Raw genomic sequence first — 22,048 nt, 5'->3', positions numbered from 1 at the left:
CCAGGCACATCCTGCATAGCTGGTGAAACTATTCCGGTGTGTCTTGGTTATGGGGCTGACCCAGGCCCCGGGGGCCTCTTACCTCCACAATCCTTCTCATCAGACCAGTCCCCACAGTCGTTCTCCCTGTCGCATTTCCATCTGTTGGGGATGCAGTGGCCATTCTCACACCGAAACTGGAAGTAGCGGGAGCAGTTTGGGGCTTCTGTGGGGTTTTCTGCGGAGATGAACCACATCATCAGTTGCTTTCCCTGCACCAGTGTGAACACAGGGCTCTAACTCTATGCATCCTCCTCCAGACCCAAGTTCCAGGGCAACCCACACTTCCCACCCATAAAGAGATAAGGCAGCTTCATGGACCCAATGGGGAACAAAAAATACATCTACAAACTAAAACAAAACCCCATTTTCCCAGCCCCTAACCCATGTTTCTCTGATCTACACTACGATATCCTGAGAATGATCACCTGAATTTTAATTCTGACATTTTACCAAAGGAATAAAACAACTATTGATGGTAATCCAATCATGACAATAACTATTACATTGTGGCCTGTCACTTTTAGGGGGAGGTCACTCCATAATATTTACCGTAATTCCTTATCTACCACCTTCCTTATACATAATGTGGTCTTCCCAACTGCAGAAAGGAAAGGAGATCAAATAAACTTTTCCCTAGCACCTGCTGGGTGCCAGCTGCCCCCTTCAAGACTCAACTCTTCGTATGAGTATTCAGGAACTGGCAGCAACCTCTGCTGAGTTACGGGAAGGCCAAGTCTGCAGTGGGGTTGCCGGCATCACTGTAACTAGAGGCATCACTGTAACTAGAGGATTAGGGGTTGCCGGCATCACTGTAACTAGAGGCATCACTGTAACTAGAGGATTAGGGGTTGCAGGCATCACTGTAACCAGAGGATTAGGATGCGAGGAGGCAGATTGGACATCTTACCGCAGTTGGCTTCATCAGAATAATCGCCGCAATCATCCATCCCGTCACACTTCCAAATCAAACTGATGCACACTCCATTCTGACACTGGAAACCGAACTCATCACAAACCTTGTGGAACTCAGGATCTTGGGCTACAGAGGGAACAAACATCCGTGAAGTCCAGAAACTTCCATGCTGAGGGGTGGAAGCAGCAGTGCTGCCCAGAAGCAAGGGGGAACAGCAGTGAGTTCTGGCAAGGGACTGTCTGGCTAAACCATGCCTTGAAAGCAAAAGCCAAACCTAATCTAAACACAGCACACACTTTGTTAATTAATCCATTCCATGAATCTTTACTGAATCGTGTTATGAGCTGAGTTTATCCACCCAAAAATCATGTGTTTCAGTTCCAACCTCCAGTCTCTCAGAAACAGGACTGTATTTAGAGATAAGGGCTTGAAAGGGGAAACGTTAGAATGAGGTGATGTGGGTGGCCCTAATCTAATAGGCCTGGTGTCCTTACAGAAGAGGAAATTTAGACACAGATGTGGACAGAGGAAAGACCGCGTGAAGAGCCAGGGAGAAGGCAGCCAGGCAGCCGTCTATGAGGCCACAGAGAGAGGCCTCGGAGGAACCCAACCCTGCCGACACCTTGATCTTGGACTGCTGGCTTCCAGGCTTGCGAGAAATAAATTTCTGCTGTTTGAGCCATCTGGTCTGTGGTACTTTCCTACAGCAGTCCCAGCAAACAAATATAAGAGCTGCTCCAAGGAGGGCACTGTTTTAGGATAGAGTCATAGCAATGCACAAAACAAGCCCCTGCTCCTGTGAAGCTCAAGCAGCAAAATGAATAGACAGGTCCAAAGTGGGGCAAGTTGTGGGAGGATCATCAAGGCAGGGTAAGGGGCTACGGCACGCTGGGAGTGCCATCTGACACAGCACTGGCAAGAAAGCCCTCTCACTTTCAGCGACCCTTGAGCCAAGACCCTGGTCACTCGCCATCCTGCCCTTTATACATACACCCACGACTGAAAAGCAGGATTCCTTAAGCAACAAAGGAAAGTCTTTCTCAGAAAAGGCAAGCTTGGACGCTCAACCTAGATATATAAGCTAAATAGAGGTGCAACTCCAGAGTGGCCAAACCCTCGACACTCAACCAAGACCTGTGAGTTATTAAATAGAGACACAACCCCAGGGTGGCCAAACCCCCGTGCAAGTTCTTTAGTGACCGTGAGTCACCTCCCCTGCCTGCCCCAACTCACAGCATCCCGCAAACGCTGCATCCTCATCGGACCCGTCGCGGCACTGGATGATTCCGTCACAGACCATAGAGTGGAATAGGCACTGCTGGCGGTTCTTACACACGAAGTCCATGAAGTGCGTACAGAGGGGCTCTGTAAGGGATCCAGAGAGGGCAAGAGGCCATGAGCACTGCGGCTGGCTGGGCCCTCTAGCCCTGGGCAAGTGCACACAAGTACAGATGTGGCTTCAGGAAGCAACAGTAAAAGTCACCATTTATTGAGCACTTGTTTTCTGCCAAGCCTAGAGCTAAAGCACTTGACATAAAGTGCATCATTAAACCCTCAAGACAACATCAGGAGATATTTTATTGTCGCTAATTCAAAATGAGAAAACAAGGGCAGTAGCATTAAGTATTTTGCCAAGAGTACACTGCTGATGAAGATGAAGCCAAAAGTGAAATCCAGAGCTGTCTGGCATCAAACCCCCTGATCTCAAGCATGATTAACAGATTTTGACTCTCTAATATGGGGGTAGACAACTTTTTCTGTAAGGAACTAGTATTATGGAATGCACTGTGTTCTCCCAAAATTTGTATGTTGAAGCCCTGATCCCCAATTTGACTGTATTTGGAGACAGGGCCTTTAAAAAGGTAATGGAGGTTAAATGAAAACATAAGAACGGGGCCTAAACTCAAAAGAATTAGTGTCCTTTGAGAAGAAAGAGACACCAGGAATGTCCACACAGAGAAAGGGCCATGTGAGGACACAGCAAGGAGACCTTTGTACTTGAATTGCAACTGGCTCTCTCCAAGGTTTGCAGCCTGGCGGCCTTTGGACTTGAACTATAGCCTCAGTGTGTCCCTGGGTCTGCAGCCTGCAGGCTCGTCTAGCAAATCTGGGACTTGCCAGCCTCCACAATTGCATGAACCAATTCCTTAAAATAAATCTCTCTCTCTATATATATACATATGCATATCCTATTGGTCCTATTCCTCTGGAGAACCCCAACTAACCCCAACTAACACAACTAGAAAGCAACTATTGCAGGGTTTCCAGGTCATACAGACTCTGTCACAACTGCTCAAGTCCACCACTACAGCATGAGAGCAGCCATATACAATATGTAAACAAATAGTAGTTACTGTATGCAAATCAAGCCTCATTTAATAGAGCAGGTTAGGGACTGGATTTTGCCCACAGGCTAGTTTGCCACTCCCAGCACTGATACATTAGCTCTCAGTCCGGACTGCACAGTAGAATCACCAGGAGCACCATAAATGTCCCAACGCCCCAGCCACACCTACGCTAATTAAATCAGAATCTCTGGGGCTAAGGTCCAGGCACCAGAAGGTTTTAAAGCTCCCCAGGTGATTCCAATATATAATCAAGGATGAGCACCAGTGACCCAAGGCAATCTTTCCGGGGCTAAAGAAAACTGAAGATACAGAGGGTCACCTGGCCTAAAAATGCCCACCCACATCCCCCCACTCTACCCCCAGTGATACTCAGCAACACTAATAAAAACCAATCAAGTAGAAATAAGTGGCCAATTCAAAACAACTGGTCAATTAATAGAACATATTTCAACTAAACAATAACATTCACTGAAGTTCGAACTAATCCCACCATCGCCCCCAACCCTGCTTTCTTCCTTCCTGCTCTCCTTTAACCAAACCATGTCTCTCTGCCACGATCAACCTCCAGGAGTCCTAGCCAAGTACTCGGGCATCAACTCAGTTAAAAGCTAACCACAAGCAGGTACTGAGGAAATGACAGGATTTAGTCCAATATACGCTCTTCACTCATAATCACCAGGCCTGAGTGCTTCCTGGGGGCAAGGAATGAACTCACCGCAGTGCTGTTCATCGGAGCCATCAGAGCAATCACGCAGACCATCACAATGTTTGCTGGATGGGATGCAAGTGCCATTTGGGCAGCGGAATCCATTGCACTTCTTCTCTGAAATAGAATTCAACAATACAGAAGAATGACCAGGAGGAAACAGGCAGGCACTCACACACAGTGCTGGTGGGAGTATGCACTGGTACCACCACTGGGGAGGGCAATTTGGCTATAACTAGCAAAATGACAAATGTATTTACACTTTGACCCAGTAATTCTACTTTTGTAGAAATGCATTCTACTTCACAACTGAAAAATAAGGTAAATAAAAGTTTACGACCTTGTACTTAATGTAAAGTACAAGGGTTGCATTACAACACTGTTTATAATAGATTGAAAACGGCCCACAAGTGTTGCATTGCAAAACTGTGTAACAGATTGAAAACAGTCCATCAACAAGAGACTGTTTAATAAATTACTGTACACTGGAACACAGACAGCTATAAAGAGATGCAAGAAGTGCTCTATAAAAATTATGCCCTAGATAAACAGTTCTGTGAAAAAAACAAGGTATAAAACAATATGCAAAGTTAAACATTATGGGTATGAAATAGGACAATAATACAGAGTATACTTAAATTTGTTTATATATGCACAAAAATATTCTGAAAGAATATACAACCTGGTTTCCTATTAGGAAAAAGTGGGAACTGGGCAGGTGAGGAGATCAACCTTTAACTCTATACCTTTTTGTATCTTTTCCATTTTGATAAGTGTGTGTGTGTGTGTGTGTGTGTGTGTATATATATATATATATATATATATTTTGTTTGTTTGTTTTAAGGCAGACTCTTGCTCTGTCACCCAACCTGGAGTGCAGTGGCGCGATCACAGTTCACTGCAGCCTCCACCTCCCGTGCTCAAGCATTCCTGCCACCTCAGCCTCCTGAGTAGCTGGGATCACAGGCATGTGCCACTACGCCTGGCTAATTTTTGGATTTTTGTAGAGATACGGTCTTGCCATGTTGCCCAGGCTGATCTCAAATTCCTGGGCTCAAGCCATCCTCCTGCCTCAGCCTCCTAAAGTGCTGGGATTACAGGCGTGAGCCACCGTACCTGACCTAAGTATACTTTTTAGAAGAAAAAGAAAAGCTTCAATGAATAGAAAAAGCACAATATGAATCTTTAGTATGAAATCCTAGTTTTATAAAGCTCTTTAAATCACTCACCACCTTAATTCTGGAGGAATTCTAAAGCAAAGCTGTTTTGGAGAAAGTTTGCCTAGAAATGCTAAGAGTCTGAGGTTTCACAACAGTTCCAGGGGAAATTAAACTAGAACTAAGGTATCTTGATCAGAATCTTTAGTACTAGGTCACCCTTTCTCCCGAGCAAAAAGTTATTGCCAGGAATTGGACTTGAAAATCAGTTCTGGCTAGGCGCAGTGGCTCATGCCTATAACCCCAGCACTTTGGGAGGCCGAGGTGGGCAGATCACTTGAACCCAGGAGTTTGAGATCAGCCTGAGCCATATGGCGAAAACTTCATCTCTACAAAAAAAATACAAAAATTAGCTGGGCGTGGTGGCCCACCCCTGTGGTCCCAGCTACTCAGGAGGCTGAAGTAGGAAGATGGCTTGCGCCCAGGAGGTCGAAGCTGCAGTGAGCCACAATCATACTACTATATTCCAGCCTGGGTGACAGAGTGAGACCCTATCTCAAAAAAAAGAAAGAAAGAAAGAAAGAAAGAAAGAAAGAAAGAAAGAAAGAAAGAAAGAAAGAAAGAAAGAAAGAAAGAAAGAAAGAAAGAAAGAAAGAAAGAAAGAAAGAAAGAAAGAAAATCACTTCTAATGAGGCAGTCATAGATAGCCTTTGCAAACTGAGCTCTGTGTAGAATAGTTCCTTGAGGATTAGGTATAAGCATGAAAATGTGTTTTAATCCTGTAAAAAGTAATCATTTCTGGGAAATTAGCCAAAGGATATCAGACAGAAACAGTAAACAAGCACCACTATTTGGAGAAACGGTTAATGTCACTAGGTAGAAAAAGTATTTTAAAAGAGGTATAAATGAAAACTACATGAGGCAAACACACATATTACATTAGTGGAAGCAACTAAAAAGATACAAATCTAATATCAAGGGAGACTTGGGGAAACATGCACCGTATTACTAGTAGAGACACATTTGATGTAATCCCTTGGAAACCCAATCTGGTAACAGGGAGACTCAAAAACTGGTCAGAACCTTTCACCTTACAACTCCATACTGAAGAACGCCTCTCAGAAAATATCTCAAAGAAAAATCAGGCCATTTCCAAGGACACGAATAGTGGTACTAGCAAACAGTATAAATCTAAAAACCTCAAACACCCAACCAGGAAGCAACCATGTAAACTAGGTTATGGTAGTATAAAGTGAGTATGCATCTTCCATGAAAATGCTTACTACAGAAAAACAGAGTTGCATAAACATCTTTACTTAAGGAGTAGAATGTATAACAACATGTAGACAACTAACATCCCCTGAAAATTTGGAACGTTTGGCAAAAGGATAGAGAACCTTAAACATATTCGGTTTCAAAAAGCATTTTATATATTTTGTTTATGTGGCAGCATTTTATATAGTTTGTGTGTCGGGAAACTGCTTGCCTGCAACTCTTAAGACTATATAATATAATCTGATACATCATATGGCAATATAACATAGAAAGTAGATGGGTTTATTCAGTTTCAGACTGTAAATATGGGCATAGGAGAACAGCATTTCATCCCCTGGCTCTCTGTTGCCTCTCTTCCTGAACAGCAGACACTGGGGAGGCTCAGGGAGGGAGCTGGGGAATTCGCATTTACCACAGTTGACTGGATCCTCATCGGAACCATCCTGGCAGTCTGTATCCCCATCACACGCCCACCGCTGGGGGATGCAGTGCCCATTTCGGCACTGGAAGTTGGAGGCCTCACAGGTGTGATAGATGGCTGTAACAGAGAAGAGAGACACAGTCGCACACCCCTCATCTCCATCCCCCGCCAACTGTGCAAGGTGGTGGGCTGAAAAGAGGTTTGCACGAGGTAGGAATAAGGTCTGAACTGTGGGAGCACCTGGGTTTCTCCTCGGCTGGGAATTGGGCACTTGGGCTGACCTTGGGCAGCTCCCTTGATGGACTTGAGCCTGTGGATTTATAAACATGACCCAGGCCATTGCCCAGGCACAGATGCACACGTTAAAAAATCACTTGCTCTTCATGACAACCTATGAGGTAAGGATTATTCCCCTTTCACAAATGAGAAACAGGCTTAGAGAGAATAGGAAAATTAGAGATCATTAAATAGTAACACCAAGGCAGTCCAAGGCCCAAGCCTGCACTTCTTCTACTATACCCTAGTAGTTTGCCTTCTCACCTAAATCCTCTTACTTATCCAGATGCTGAGAAATAAGGAGCAGCAGCCTGTGCTCAGGAGATGGAGTCCTGGACGTGGTGCAGCCACTGTGTGGTGACCTCAAATTCACCATCCTTACGGTGATACCTAAGGGCCCTGCTAAGTTCTGGAAGGCCATACATTACAATTTAAAAACAAAAACAAAAACAAAACCCAATTTCAAATGTGAAAAACCTCAGGCCAAAGGAATATAAAAGAGTCATCCAAAATCACAATGAAAGCAGACCTAAGAACCTGAAATTGTCTTTCTGTAGAGTTGAGAGCAACATCTACCAGCCAATAATATGTTGTGTCCACTATAATCACTAAAAGCAAAAAAGAAGCTAGTGAAACAGAGAGTCACTGTTAAACATGAACAGCCTCCTCTGCACACATGGGCTGAGGCCACCTGGAAGTCATTTAGAACCACCTCAAAAACTCAGTCAAACACTAGTTCAAATGCATAATATGTGCCTCCAACCCAACCAACACTCCTAACGGTCCTCTCCATCTGATTTCCTCTTCCTCCTCTGAAACAGAAAGCTGTTTGTGTCTGTTCACTGCTGAATGCAAGCCAGAACTGGCCTTGTTTACAACCAGCATAAAATAATAGAACCTAGATAGATGGGCTCTCTGTTAGTTTAACTGTGTGGAGAGGATGACTCCACAACAGAAAGAAACAAAACACACAGAAGTGGGTTGCTGAGAGCAAACTATAGTTTTCTATTCAACTGGGATAGTTGGCAGTAAGCTGCCCAAGGACTGGGGAAATTGGTTTGTGATGTCCTCAGGAATTTTACTGCATTTGAGGCTATTTTTTGCAATGGTCAGAAATCCAAAGAAGCTGATTTTTCAAACCACTTTAAAACAAGTGGTGGCTCATTATCTATGTCTTCTCATCTCTCCAAGGACCAAGGCTATATTTGGCAGGATGTATATACAACTATAAGAAGTTTCAATATTTACAATCTTTGGCACTCAGAATCCATTAAACATCTTTAAAAGCTATACTTATTTCTGATAAGAGGAATAAATATATCATGCATGCTACATGAGTTTCTGCCCCAGTAACAGCCATCGCCTGGAATACTTTTGATTTATTCGTGTCACAAGTCTGACAGCCTCTCAAAACATCCCTCACCGACACCTTGCTCACATTCATAAAATATAAAGTTGCCTAAACCAATTGCCATATTAATCTAGTTATTATTCAGCCTCTGCATTTCATTTTTAATTGAAAACCACTTCAGAGTGCTAGTGAAGTTTCCAAATGACAATTCTGGGAGGCATGGCTGAGATCTCCAGATTCTATTACAGAAATTGAGCTCAGAAAGAGTAATCAATTTGCACAATTTCATTCAAGTGGCCACGTATGGCTGGAATGCATAATGCATTATCTTTTTCTAGATTTTTCTATCTTCTTAGTAACTTACTAGCTCTGATTTTGAGTGCCCGGTAAATACTGCATACATAATTTTTTTTTTAATTACAAGGATGGAAGAGATGGACTTTAATCCAGACTGAAGAATTTAGGGAAGAAAAAGAATCCTCTGTATGGTAGGATTCATTGTAACTATAAGAATGGTGAGGTTCATGTGGTAAACAATCATGGAAATCTAATATCAGGTTTCTAATATAGGTCAATATCCTACAACTTAATCTTTGACTCAGGCAGAACTTTCCTGATGCATCAAGACCTGCTGGAACACCTGATTAAAAGCATTAACCAAACATGGGCAGAGTAGAATGGATGAAATAAGTACTATAACAGGGAAAGTACTGCCTTATTTCTTATAAGGCACTAGACTATTAAGAAGTGCATGAGGCGTGGTAGCTCACACCTGTAATCCCAGCACTTGGGGAGGCCGAGGGGGGTGGATCACTTTGAGATCAGGAGTTAGAGACAAGCTTGGCCAACATGGTAAAACCCTATCCCTACTAAAAACACAAAAATTAGCCAGGCCTGCTGGCGCACACCTGGAGTCCCAGCTACTCATGAGGCTGAGGCAGGAGAATTGCTTGAACGTGGGAGACAGACGATGCAGTGAGCCAAGATCACACCACTGCACTCTAGCCTGGGTGACAGAGTGAGAGCCTGTCTCAAAAAAAAAAAAAAAAAAGTGTATGAGAAGGGGACCAGGTGCAGTAGCTCATACCTGTAATCCCAGCATTTTGAGAGGATGAGGTAAGAGGATCACTTGCACCCAGGAGTTCGAGACCAGGCTGGGCAATATGGTGAAACCCCATCTCTACAAAACATACAAAAATTAGCCAGGCACGATGGCACATGCCTGTAGTCCCAGCTACTCAAGAGGCTGAGGCGGGAAGATGGATTGAGCCCAGGAGGTCAAGGCTACAGTGAGCTGTCATCGCGCCACTACCCTCCAGCCTGGGAGACAGAACAAAACCCTGTCTCAAAAAAAAAAAAGTAAGCGCATGAAGAAAAAAATGACTATCATCACAATTTGAATGATTAATGACAGAGAAGAAAAAACATAAAGTATAAAAAAAAACTGAAAAATAAAAGGCAGATTTGAAAAAGAACCAAACATAAATTCTAGATACAAAACATGTACTCATGGAAATAAAAAAAAATAGCTCCATGTATATGTGAAACAGCAGATTAGAGTTAGCTGAAAAGAGAATTGTTGAACTGGAAGATAAATCTAGAGAAGTCGCTCAGATTCTAGCACAGAGTCACAAAGAGACAGCAAATATAAAAACAGGAGGGAAGAGAACAACAGAATGAGGCAGTCCAACGAATGGCTTAGAGTAACTGCTGAAGACAAGACCAGAGAAAGTAGCCAACAGGTATAGTTGAAGAGTTAGTAGCTGTAACTTCCCAGAGTTGTCTTTCAAAAAATTCTCAGATCTTAAAACAAACAAAGTCTGAAGCAGGATAAGTAAAAATAATTCCACACCTAGGTAGTTAAAACTAAGAGCAATATAACCTAAAGGTAATTAGAAAGAAAAGAATGTCTGTTATTATTTGAACAGACAACTAAGAGCAGAATTCAAACCAACACAAAAGAGGCCAGGAAGAAATGGAAGAATTCTACGAAAATACAGAAAATTACTAAAAACCTAGAAACCCAAACCCATCTGAATTCAAGATTGAGGATTAAAGATATGTCTATACTAACAAAACCTTGAAAGAGTTTGCCACTCATAGACTCCTGCTGCAAAACCCCTGAAGCATGTACATTAGTGGGAGGCATTAGCAACAAGACACAAAGGTAGTTGGTAATACCTGTGTGCCTATGCAGAAGTGTGGTTATTTAAAAAGAGTTACAGTTAAGCTTAGGATTTTTTAATATAAAACTAAAATACTAAATATTTCGTGTTTAAAATACTAGGTATTTTAGTACTGGAACTGTAGGCAGAGATTTGGAACAAATTCTAAAGTCCCCATATATCTAGGAGGAGGAAAGATGTTAAGAATACAAATAAAATGTCTACAGGTAATTGTCCTAAAAAACACACAGAAATCAGATGTATACGTTTAAAAACAATAGCGGTGGGTTGAGGCGAATAAACAGCCCTGTGGAAAGTAAAAGTGAGGAAAAGAAAAGCAAAGAGGACGCACAGCAGAGTGCGCATCCAAGCTGATGCCAACAGGAGGTCAGCTACCTTGACCTATTTCTTTTGGCACTGTACGCAGCTTAATTTAGCAGGTCTGAAAATGAGGTGTCATGCCACACATCACCATGAGCTCACATCTGACCTCCAACTATTTTGAGATGACACAGAAGGTGGATCATCCTTGAAAGTTTCAGAAGAACAGCCCTTGGAACAAGGCTGCAGTTGAGCAGCAAGGACTCTAAGTTTTCTCCAGTTTCCCTTGCCGGAAGAAAATCAGAGAAAAAACCAGGAGTTTATACAAGCTTGCCTACAGAAATGAAATTATCAATTCATTCTGCAAGACCGCCACACACTGCTGAAACGCAAATTTGAGTAAGGCAGTTGTGTTAACAAGATGTTCAATCATACTGCAATTTACAAACTGCAATGTTCAAGTGCACCCTTCTAATCCATTAACTAATTATCCATCCAAACCCGAAGCTTCCAAACAGCATTCACATGTTTCCTGTGCCAACGGCAGCTCCTTTATGGGCCTCGGTTCTTCCTCCTTCTGCAGGCCAGGCTTATATACAGACAGAAGCATCTTCCTGCAGTCTTTTCAGAAGCAGAGGTGCAGACACAGAGGCTGCGCCGGAAAGAATATGGGTGGACTTTACAAGCGAACAGGATTTGGTAACAACACAGAATATCCCCTGTGATGTATACGGCATTTGAAGAGATCCACTCACTCCCTTAAGGCCATATGAGGTCACCTCCAAACTAAAACGAATAGAGGGAAGCAGTTGCGTAAAATGACTCAATCCACAAAGGTTCTCTGAGCACGTACTCTATTATGTGCTGGACACTGCAGAGAGTACAAAAGAGTAAAAGAAGAGGTCATCTCTCTCCTTGGGGAAGCAAGTCTAAGCCAGAGCGTAATGCACAGTTATTTATCCTTAGGTTTGAGATATAACAGATGCACCTTCTTTGTATTTGCTTTTACCAATTAGTAGGCGTGCTTTGAGCCGCCAGATGCCGGGCAGTGTAGGAAGTGCTGGGATGCTCTGGGGGCAGAGGAGGTTAAGACATGAGATTTAAAAGCCCAATAATTCACAAGATTAATGACTGGCTTCAGATAATTGAGAAGTTGACTCAACAATGAATTACACAATGAAGTCTGAATTATCCAAGTGTAAAAACAGATCTGTCCTTACCATGAAATGTTTAAAGGAAACATCTTTATTTCCCTAGTCCAAAATCACTAGAGGGGTTCAAGACAGAATTGGATAACAGCTTCTCGAGGAGGGTGTAGAGCAAATTTACTCAATCAGTAATAAAATCTGGAACAAAAAGTCCTTAATTTTTGTTTTTTTGACAAACTATAATGGGGTGCAAAGTGACGATTATAAAATGGAATTTGTTTTCATTTCTCCACAAGCTTCTCAACTCCTTGTACTACCCACTGCCTATCGCACCCAGTCTGCCCTGCCCCATCATAACGTATATGGCCACCATTCATCCACTCATTCATAAAAATAATGTAATGAACATAAGTGAACCCAACAAAAGAATGAAAACATTACCCCTGCCTTATAGCACCTAGCACATTCATGTTGTTTCCATCTTTACTTTTAATAAAATCTTACCCAAAACGGGTACAAACACAGTTTACATTTTCATTGTCTGGGGAACCCCCTAATGCTCCATTTAAAAAACATGAACTAGTTCAGTGCTTACTCAAAGTATGGACCCCAGCCGAGGGGCTGATCTGAAAACTGTTTAACACTGGTCCTGAATGAATAAGAAGCTTGAGCCAGAACATAAATCAACGGTATCACTCAGAACACTGTTTAGTCAGTTGAAAGCAGGGTGTTGATTTACATTCTGGCACAGGCTCCTTATCTCATCAAAGACCAGCTCTTTGAGAAGCATGAAACTCGTTGATTTCTAAGGTCCAAGCTAATTCTCAGAGCCTAGATTTTCCGATCGTTTAAAGCTATAATGTTAACCACTGCATGAACGCATGAGTGCTGTCAACTGAGTCCAGGAAGTACTGACCGGTACAGTTGGCTTCGTCAGACCAGTCCCTGCAGTCGTTGTCCCCGTCACATACCCAGGAGGAGCGGATGCACATGCCGGAACTGCAGTTGTACTCGTCACTCCGGCACTGGTGCATTTCTGCAGGTGAGACCATAAACAGAGAGGTGAGGACAAAAGCTTGTTCAGAATTTTGTCTCTGGTGTCAAAGCTCTCATAAAGGATGGAGATGGACACATGATCACCAATGATCCATGGAGACCATGAACGAAGAGACTTTTACCAGGGACATAAGGTCATTTAGCAGCTTCCAGTCAGTGTGCTGCAAATGGGTTACAGGTGGGCCGAGATTCTGAGACCCTCAGACCCTTAGAGCTGCTTGCCTCTTGACAACAGCATCCTTGTCCATTCATCCCAGTGCTCTTCACATATATTATTTTCTATGCTTGCTATGATGGGAAGAAAGTTAGGAAACAGTGATAGAGGAGGCCAGGAAGTAGAACTTTCAAGAAACAGAGGACTCCTACAGACACAGCCTGTGGTTTGAGAAAAGGAGTGCCGAGAGGTCTGCATGCGCTGATCACTGTGAGACGCTCAGTCAGAGAGAGGAAAATCAGTGCTGAGCTCCCAAAATGGAGGAAACATAACTCGGGACTTTCTGTGGGCAGAGCTCCAGGGACGTGGGTGGATGCGCTGTCTCTAGAAGGGTGGGGGCCTGGTACGAACCAACCAGCAGAGCTTGACCAAGAAGGGGAAGGAGGCTGCCCTGGCAACAGCCTTCAAAGCTCCTGGGGAGATCATGAAGACAGAATGCTATAGACTGAGCTTATAAACAATAGCAATTTATTTCTCTCGGTTCTGGAGGCTAGGAAAATTCAAAAGTTTATACTTCATATGTTGAAACTTCAAATTCGTATGTTGAAACTTAATCACCAATGTGATATTATTAAGAGATGGGGCCTTTGTGAGGTAATTAAGTCATGGGGGCAGAGCCTTCATGAATAGGGTTAGTGTCCTTATGAAAGAGGTGGGAGGGAGCTGTTCACTCCTTCTGCCACGCTTGTGTACAGATAGAAGCATTTCCCTGCAGTCCTTCCAGAAGCAGAGGTGCCATCTGATGATGCAGTGAAGGTACCATCTATGAGGAACAGGCCCTCCCTAGACAATAAGTCTGCTGGTACCTCAATCTTGGACCTCCCAGTCTCCAGTACTGTGAGAAACAAAATACTATTGTTTATAAATTACCTACACTAAGTATTTTGTTATCGCAGCCCAAATAGACTGTGGCATAGAACTTTCACATGGAGCTTACAGAGCCTCAGAAAACAGGAGCAGCCAAGCATGGGGCCCAAGGCAGCCATTTCAGTCATTCTCCCCAAGAGGCTTGTTGATGGCAAAGCTAGTAAATCAGATATTTTTGAGGAAGAGTTTGGAAACTTATGAAGAGCACCTGCATCAGAGGAAGGGGCTAACTGGGACCCTGGGATGAATTCCGGACAAACTAGTAAGAATGGGCCATGAACAGAGGATCCGGGGGGCTGAAACTGCTTCACGGTCAAACATGTGCCCAGTACGTGAGCTTGATGATACCAGAAAGAGGGAACCATGTGGAGTTTCCTTCTTACTAGGGCAAAACTAGCCGCACATTTCAGCCTTTTAAGAGTGCCGGGAAGGAAATGGCAGGGACGAAGGGAAAATAGTTGCGCATTCCAAGGACATGTTTTCAGGCACTTGAAGAAGAAAAACTGGGAATTGTTTAAAAACCTTCCAAGAGCCAGGCTAGGGGTATTTTCTGTGTGGAAATGACTTAGGCCCTGCTCTGCTGGTTAACTTGCATTGAGATGATTTACAAGCTGCCCTTGCTCCCCTTATTTCAGCTGCTATGAGTCAAACCACCTGCTCATAATCAAGCAGGCTGTGTCCATGTGCATAAGCACAGCGTGGCTGGACTTGCCCCCCCGTGGACAGGGAGAGAGGGCCCAGTAGGGCCTGGCCAACTCATCACCATGTCTGGGTCAGCGTCTGGCCTCCACTCTCACTTCCCTCTCATGCCTCAATCTGGCACACCATGCTGATTGCATAATGTCTCCTTCAGTGGTCAGCAACTATGAGTCTGGGACCAGGGACTGTTAACTAAGATGGGTCTCATGAAACTGACAAGGAGGTACTGTGCAACAGAAATAGTGGTGGATTAGAAAACGGGAGACATGGATTCCAGTTCCCCATTCTGACACAAACTAATTGTGTCACCTTGAATAAGCCCCCTGACCTCTACAGACCTCAGTCACTTTAGAAAGTAGAAATTAAAAGGATTGGACCAGAGAATCTCTATCATTCCTTGGAATTGTAACCCACTGTTTTTCTAAATATAAAAGGGTCCATTCAGAAAACAGATGCTCACTCAATGCCTATACCATCTGCTAACTTCTAATAATAACAGAGTTGAATGAATTAAATTGGTTAAAAAAAAAAGAACAGTTCACAGAGGTGCAGATTTGTGTCTTCAGCAGGCTAATCTCACACCCACTGAGACATGTGGGCCAAGCCTGTAGAGCTGTTAATAACCCCCTGAATTCATTCAGAAATTTACTTCCTTATCATCACCTTTCATCCTTATAGCATCTCTCCAAGGCAAAGCAGGGTCCATTTCCCCATTTTTCAGATTAGAAAACAAAGGCTAATCTAAGAGTAGGTGACAGGAGCTGAGTCCAGGCTCCATCTTTTCTGACCGTGAATCATGAGGATTCAGTTCGCTGGAGACACTTGATCCAGGATTAATGGGACCCTAGATTCCCATTAACTCTGGATCAAGTGTCTCCAGCAGAACTGAATCCTCATGAAAAGCAGCAAACAAGCTCTTTAAGAATGGACAGAGAAATGACTCAATCCCACCATGTGGATGGAGAAAGCCATCCAGCTAGAATATCATAAATCCTGAGACGGCTATCAGAAAACCAGTACACACCAGTACAGCCCCGTGAGGGAGCACGATGACCGCCCTCTCCAGAGCAGGGTTTCAGGATGTGGTGTCCCCTTACCACAATGACTTTCATCACTGTTGTCTCCACAGTCATCCTCAAGGTCACATTTATAGGAGAGTGGGATACAAGTCCCAGACTCGTGGCAACGAAACTGGGTGTCCAGGTCACAGATGGTGGTAGCTAAAATGGGAGAGAAAGACAACATATTCCTTAGGTACAATTCATTTTCCACAAATGTAAACAACCTACTGGAAAACCAATTAAAAAATAGAAGAAAGCAGATACTAATTGTAGCAACAGAAATTAAACCTAGACTTATAGAAGAAATAAATTGCATGAGAGCCTGAAATTTACAACCAAGAGAGATAAGGGCATATCTTTCTGTGGACAGCTTCCAGATCAGAACAGGACTGGGAAAAGTGAGAAACTGTCATCTGTTGGGGAAAGACAGTGACAGGCTAGATTACCTCCTAAGATCCCTTCAGACGTGAAAAGTGTCTTCCTAAATAAGTGACAGAAATACCTTTATCTACAAAACTACCATTAGAGAAGCTCAATTTCACACAAGAAGTTAGCACTTCATTGTACAGATGGTAAAGGCAGCATGGAGGTAGAATTCTACATTAGTAACATAGGCTGTGTCTGCAGTCGGTCAAGACTGGGCATCAAATCCTGGCTCTACCTCTTCCTGGGGAAATTAATTTTAATCTCCCTGCGGCTCAGTTTTCTCAACAGTAAAATTGGGTAAGATAACGTGTGCTAGTGCTTGAGATTACAGTCAGAGAGACTAGATTTTTTTGTTTTTTGAGATGGAGTCTCGCTCTGTTGCCCAGGCTGGAGTGCAGTGACACAATCTCGGCTCACTGCAACCTCTGCCTCCCAGGTTCAAGCGATTTCTCCAGCCTCAGCCTCCCGAGTAGCTGGGATTACAGGCACCCACCACCAGCCCCAGTTAATTTTTGTACTTTTAGTACAGATGGGGTTTTGCCATGTTGGCCAGGCTGGTCTCGAACTCCTGGCCTCAAGTGATCTACCTGCCTCAGCCTCCCAAAGTGCTGGGATTACAGGCATGAGCCACCCTGCCCAGCCAGAAAGACTAGATTTGAATTGAGTCTGCTACCTACGACTTCCTTAACCTGCCTTTACTTGGTAGCATTATTATGAAGATAAACCAGGGAACAAGTTTAGAACCAGAGCCTGTTAAATAGGATGTAAATATAATGGGCTCTAAACAAATGTCACTTCTCTGCCTCATCATTCCTCATGTCCTTCTGGCATTAGAAAGGATATAGAATTAGATTTTTCTTCCTCTCCTAAGTAGATATTTCCTGTGCTTAAGCACAATCCCTGGCACCCCATGAAACACCCTCCAGGAAAGGCGAGGGGAAGGCAGGCTGCTCTCAGGAGCAGTGAAAGGCTGACCCAGGAGGTAAAATGTGGCAGAACAGAATCCTGGCACGGGGGAGGGGTTGTCGTGCACGAAATGCCAAATAGCAATGCTGCTGTTAGACATCCTGGCAGCTCTTATTTGAGGCTCCATTTCTTCTCTGTAATTGAGCTCGTGGTGGGAGGCAGGGGATGAATGCAAAATGACAAGACTGCAGGGATTCACGTCAAAATCCTGAGTGCCTGACAGCCACCCAGCTGGAGGAATCTGTGTAAGAGGGAGGGAAACCCACTGACAATACCCTCCTGCATCCCTGTGTCCCCCCTCCTCCACTGCTCCCTGGCAGCTGGCGGGGTGCCTCACTTAACTCCCCACATGGCAGTACTCAGTCACGGCGGTCCCTCTCCTGCAGCCCTGCTTAGAAACAGGGAACCTCTCTCCTCCACACGCAACCTCCTTGATGAGGGAGACACACATGCAGGCACAGATAAGCCCCTCTCTCTTGATTCCCAGGCTCTGAGTTTTAAATCCTTCTGGTTCCTCCTCTCCACACCTCAGTTCCATCTGACATGTGTAGACCTGAGCCAGGTGAAATAGGGAGATGACGGAGCAGAAAGTAGGTCTCGGGGTTTCTGGAAAGTGAATCCCAGTTGACATTCACACCAAGCCGGGAGGAGGGCAGGGCCAGCTCCATACTTCATGCATAACTGTGCAGTCTGCAACAGAGCTCAGGGGCTGGGTGGGAGGAAGCCACTGGGGGTAGCAGGTGCCTCCCAAAAGATGCAGGTATTCATTCCTCTCAAAACTCAGAGCCAATACAAGATTCGGCTTGTCCATTTAGTAGAAACCAAGCCCAAGGGCACAAGGAGGAATGCTGTGCCACCTGTGTCCCTCACTCTTGGATATGAGGTCATCTGGTTTGTATCTCACTGCTTCCACTGTGCCTAATTATGTCTGGGCAATTTCCTTGTAACTTGTTAATTCTAAGAAGCATCTTCCATCCCATCCAGATATGTAATAAACTCCTTTCCATTATCTGCTTCAATGCTGTTAATAAGCATTAATGTTTTTAAAGAGCTTTGGCTATTCCCCCACAAATATCACACCTTCCTGCAACTCTGAGAGATAAAGGAGGCTTTATAGGCCTTATTTTATGCAGAAAAGACACAGACAGAGAGGCTAGTGCTTTCCCAAATCTGCCATTCAGCAAATAAGCTCTTCTCCCTGGGTGTGAAAGGCATCCTCTGAAGCCAAGGGAAAACGATTAAGGAAAGGCTTTGTACATAACCCACTATCAGCCAAAAGGGGTAGTCTATAGGATTGCAGGGCCCAGACGTGTTTAATGAGCTGGACATTTCTCAAGTTGCTTTCTGGGTGAAGTGGCAGGAGAGCCAGGCACAGGCCCCATGGGTGACTGGCCAAATGAGTATCTAGAGCTTCCCATTAATCTGTTCTTACAGTACAAATGGGTAAATGAGCCCGTGGGTTGCCAAAGGTAAAATATTTAAAAGAGAAGCCTCTGACTTGGTTCCTGCTTCTGGTCTCTCTCCATCAAATGCATTCTGCCCACTACTTATCCTTCCAAAGATGAACTTTTATCACATCACATAAGTGGTTCCCAACTGCTTCTCCAATAAAGTCCACAAAGCCCTTGCTGCCCTGGGCCCTGCCCACTTATCCAACTTCACCTTGGCCCCTGTGCCCATGTACATTCTCCATAACTCAAACCAGTTTCCTGGCCATGCCAGCTTCCCCACATGCTGCTCCCTTGCCTGTGAATTGATTCCCTCCACCTCTGCTTGGTTCACCCCAGACACTCTCCAGAGCTCTTTGCTAAGGCCTGCCCAAGTTTGCTTTGGGTGCCCACCCTACATGCACATGACACTTCCGCATCACAGTGCCCATCACTCTACTGTAACTGCCTATTTTTCCGACTCCTGTGAACTCCATTTCCGCCTTCATCGGCAATATATATGCAGGCCCAGCACAGAGCCTGGAACACAGGGTGTATAGCAACTGCTTGTTGAGTGAATGCATGACTGACAAAAGGGCAAATCATCTCCTTATAAGATAATGTCGAAGCTATTAAAATTAAGTGAAAAAAAGATAGTGAAAATTTGTGGTTAATAAACTATCTGTTATTTGTGGTTGTTTGGTTTTCTTTAACTTCTGCTAACCACAGTCTTATACTTCAGAAGTCAGACCTTAAAAATTATACAGCCTAAAGATGACATTTACATGGCATGTACACCAATGGCCCCACACTGTAGTCCAAGCTATGCATTACTAACCAATGAAAACAATCTCTCTTGAGCCTGGTAGGTAGCCAACATCAACCAACTGGAGTAAATACTCATTTCCCATCCCTAAAAAGGCTGAATATTGAATTTCCAAATCAAAGAATATCACCTGTTTACTCGCCCCAAGTCACCAGCTTTATTACAGAGCCACAGCCAAGATTAGAGCCCAGATTGCCAAATCAATTCAGTTTCAGCCATGTGATGTTTATTTATAAATCTCTTGTAATGAGTGGTACTTCTGGGGTGGTTAAAAAAATATTATGTATATAATATTAATCCTATGTATCTAATATCTACCTGTATATGGAAATATGTTTTCTCTGTCATCCAAGCCCCATCAACTTAGATGGGCATCACCAATCATGGGTGGCCCCCACCCTAGACCTTAGGCCCTCAGCCTGGGAAGAGCCAACCAGCCTTCTGAGTAATGGCAAATGCTTAATGTCCAATCCAGAAGACTCACGGCAGTTTCTCTCATCGCTCATGTCTCCACAGTCGTTGTCGAAGTCACACCACCAAATGCTGTTGATACAGTTCCCGTTGCTGCAGTGATACTGGTTGCGGAGACAGGTGTTCTCTGCCCATCAGAGTGCAGCAGGGGAGGAAATGAAACCGATATTATTCTTACTGCTGGATCATAGGACTTTCTCTTTTGAGTTTCCCTTCCTTTAGTAACTATCGGGGGAAATTCAGCCAGATATCGGGCGAAATTCACCCCCGATATTTCACATAGGTTCTTCTCTATTTTCCCTAAGTGTTGGCCAGTCTGAGAAATAAATGGACAGAGGACAAAAGAGATAAATTTTAAAGCTGGGTGTCCGGGGCAGACATCACGTGTCGGTAGGTTCCGTGATGCCAGGTTCTGTGAGTTGAGCCTGGGTAGTTCAGTCAGTAGAGCATCAGACTTTTAATCTGAGGGTCCAGGGTTCAAGTCCCTGTTCAGGCGCCAGATATCGGGGGAAATTCAGCCAGATATTGGGCAAAATTCACCCCCAATATTTCATATAGGTTCTGTTCTATTTTCCCTAAGTGTCGGCTGGTCTGAGAAATAAAGGGACAGAGTACAAAAGAGAGAAATTTTAAAGCTGGGTGTCCAGGGGAGACATCACATGTCAGCAGGCTCCGTGATGCCCCCTGATCCGTAAAACCAGCAAGTTTTTATTAGAGATTTCAAAAGGGGAGAGAGTGTACGAATAGGGTGTGGGTCACAGAGATCACGTGCTTCACAAGGTAACAGAATATCACAAGGCAAATGGAGGCAGGGCAAGGTCACAGGACCACAGGACCGGGGTGAAATTAAAATTGCTAATGAAGTTTCAGGCACGCATTGTCATTGATAACATCTTATCAGGAGACAGGGTTTGAGAGCAGACAACCGGTCTGACCAAAATTTATTAGGCGGGAATTTCCTCATCCTAATAAACCTGGGGGCGCTATGGGAGACTGGGGCTTATTTCATCCCTACAGCTTCAACCATAAAAGACGGCTGCCCCTCAAAGCGGCCATTTTAGAGGCCTACCCTCAGAGACACAACGCATTCTCTTTCTCAGGGATATTCCTTGCTGAGAAAAAGAATTCAGCGATATTTCTCCCATTTGCTTTTGAAAGAAGAGAAATATGGCTCTGTTCCACCTGGCTCACCAGCAGTCAGAGTTTAAGGTTATCTCTCTTGTTCCCTGAACATTGCTGTTATCCTGTTCTTTTTTCAAGGTGCCCAGATGTCATATTGTTCAAACACACATGCTCTACAATTTGTGCAGTTAATGCAATCATCACAGGGTCCTGAGGCGACATACATCCTCCTCAGCTTACGAAGATGATGGGATTAAGAGATTAAAGTAAAGACAGGCATAGGAAATCACAAGGGTATTGACTGGGGAAGTGATAAGTGTCTGTGAAATCTTCACAATTTATGTTCAGAGACTGCAGTAAAGACAGGCATAAGAAATTATAAAAGTATTAATTTGGGGAACTAATAAATGTCCATGAAATCTTCACAATCCACATTCTTCTGCCATGGCTTCAGCCGGTCCCTCCGTTGGGGGTCCCTGACTTCCCACAAGAAGTAACATGATGGTAAAGCGGGAGGAGGAATGCCAAGCACACATGTATACAGGGAAGGAAATGTCCCATACTAGCCTCTTGCTTTCCTCTTTTAGTTAAAATCAAAGGAGAGGAGGAGGCTGGAAGAAATATTTAGAAGCCGATACAATGCTTTAAGAAGGATAACCATGACACCAGTTGAGTCTATTGGGTAGTGAATACAGTACATCAACATTATAAAATACTAATTACACACAGAACTCCTTAATGGACTGTGTCTACACAGAATTAAAACATATAGATTCAATATATCTACAGG

At 43.9% G+C, this 22,048-nt stretch overlaps 1 protein-coding gene and 1 non-coding gene across 3 annotated transcripts in view; one reads left to right on the top strand and one right to left on the bottom strand.

The window, feature by feature from the left end:
- The window catches only part of SORL1 (sortilin related receptor 1), a 289,661-nt gene that overhangs the window by 43,328 nt on the left and 224,285 nt on the right, over positions 1–22,048 (bottom strand). For both annotated transcript variants that reach the window (XM_055273513.2, XM_055273512.2), the window contains exons 23-30: positions 20,150–20,263; positions 16,057–16,179; positions 13,040–13,159; positions 6,854–6,979; positions 4,019–4,126; positions 2,189–2,320; positions 950–1,081; positions 83–217 (exon numbers count right to left, since the gene is read on the bottom strand). In XM_055273513.2, coding sequence (XP_055129488.1) covers positions 83–217; positions 950–1,081; positions 2,189–2,320; positions 4,019–4,126; positions 6,854–6,979; positions 13,040–13,159; positions 16,057–16,179; positions 20,150–20,263 — 990 coding nt within the window. The remainder of the gene's footprint in view (positions 1–82; positions 218–949; positions 1,082–2,188; positions 2,321–4,018; positions 4,127–6,853; positions 6,980–13,039; positions 13,160–16,056; positions 16,180–20,149; positions 20,264–22,048) is intronic.
- Positions 20,560–20,632, top strand: TRNAK-UUU (transfer RNA lysine (anticodon UUU)). The gene has a single exon. It is a non-coding gene; the product is annotated as a tRNA-Lys (tRNA).

The sequence above is a fragment of the Symphalangus syndactylus genome, chromosome 3 (genome assembly GCF_028878055.3).
Source record: "Symphalangus syndactylus isolate Jambi chromosome 3, NHGRI_mSymSyn1-v2.1_pri, whole genome shotgun sequence".
In the NCBI taxonomy this organism is placed as follows: Eukaryota; Metazoa; Chordata; class Mammalia; order Primates; family Hylobatidae; genus Symphalangus; species Symphalangus syndactylus.
Note: the sequence above shows the minus strand (reverse complement) of the source record. Positions and strands in the feature narration are given on the sequence as shown.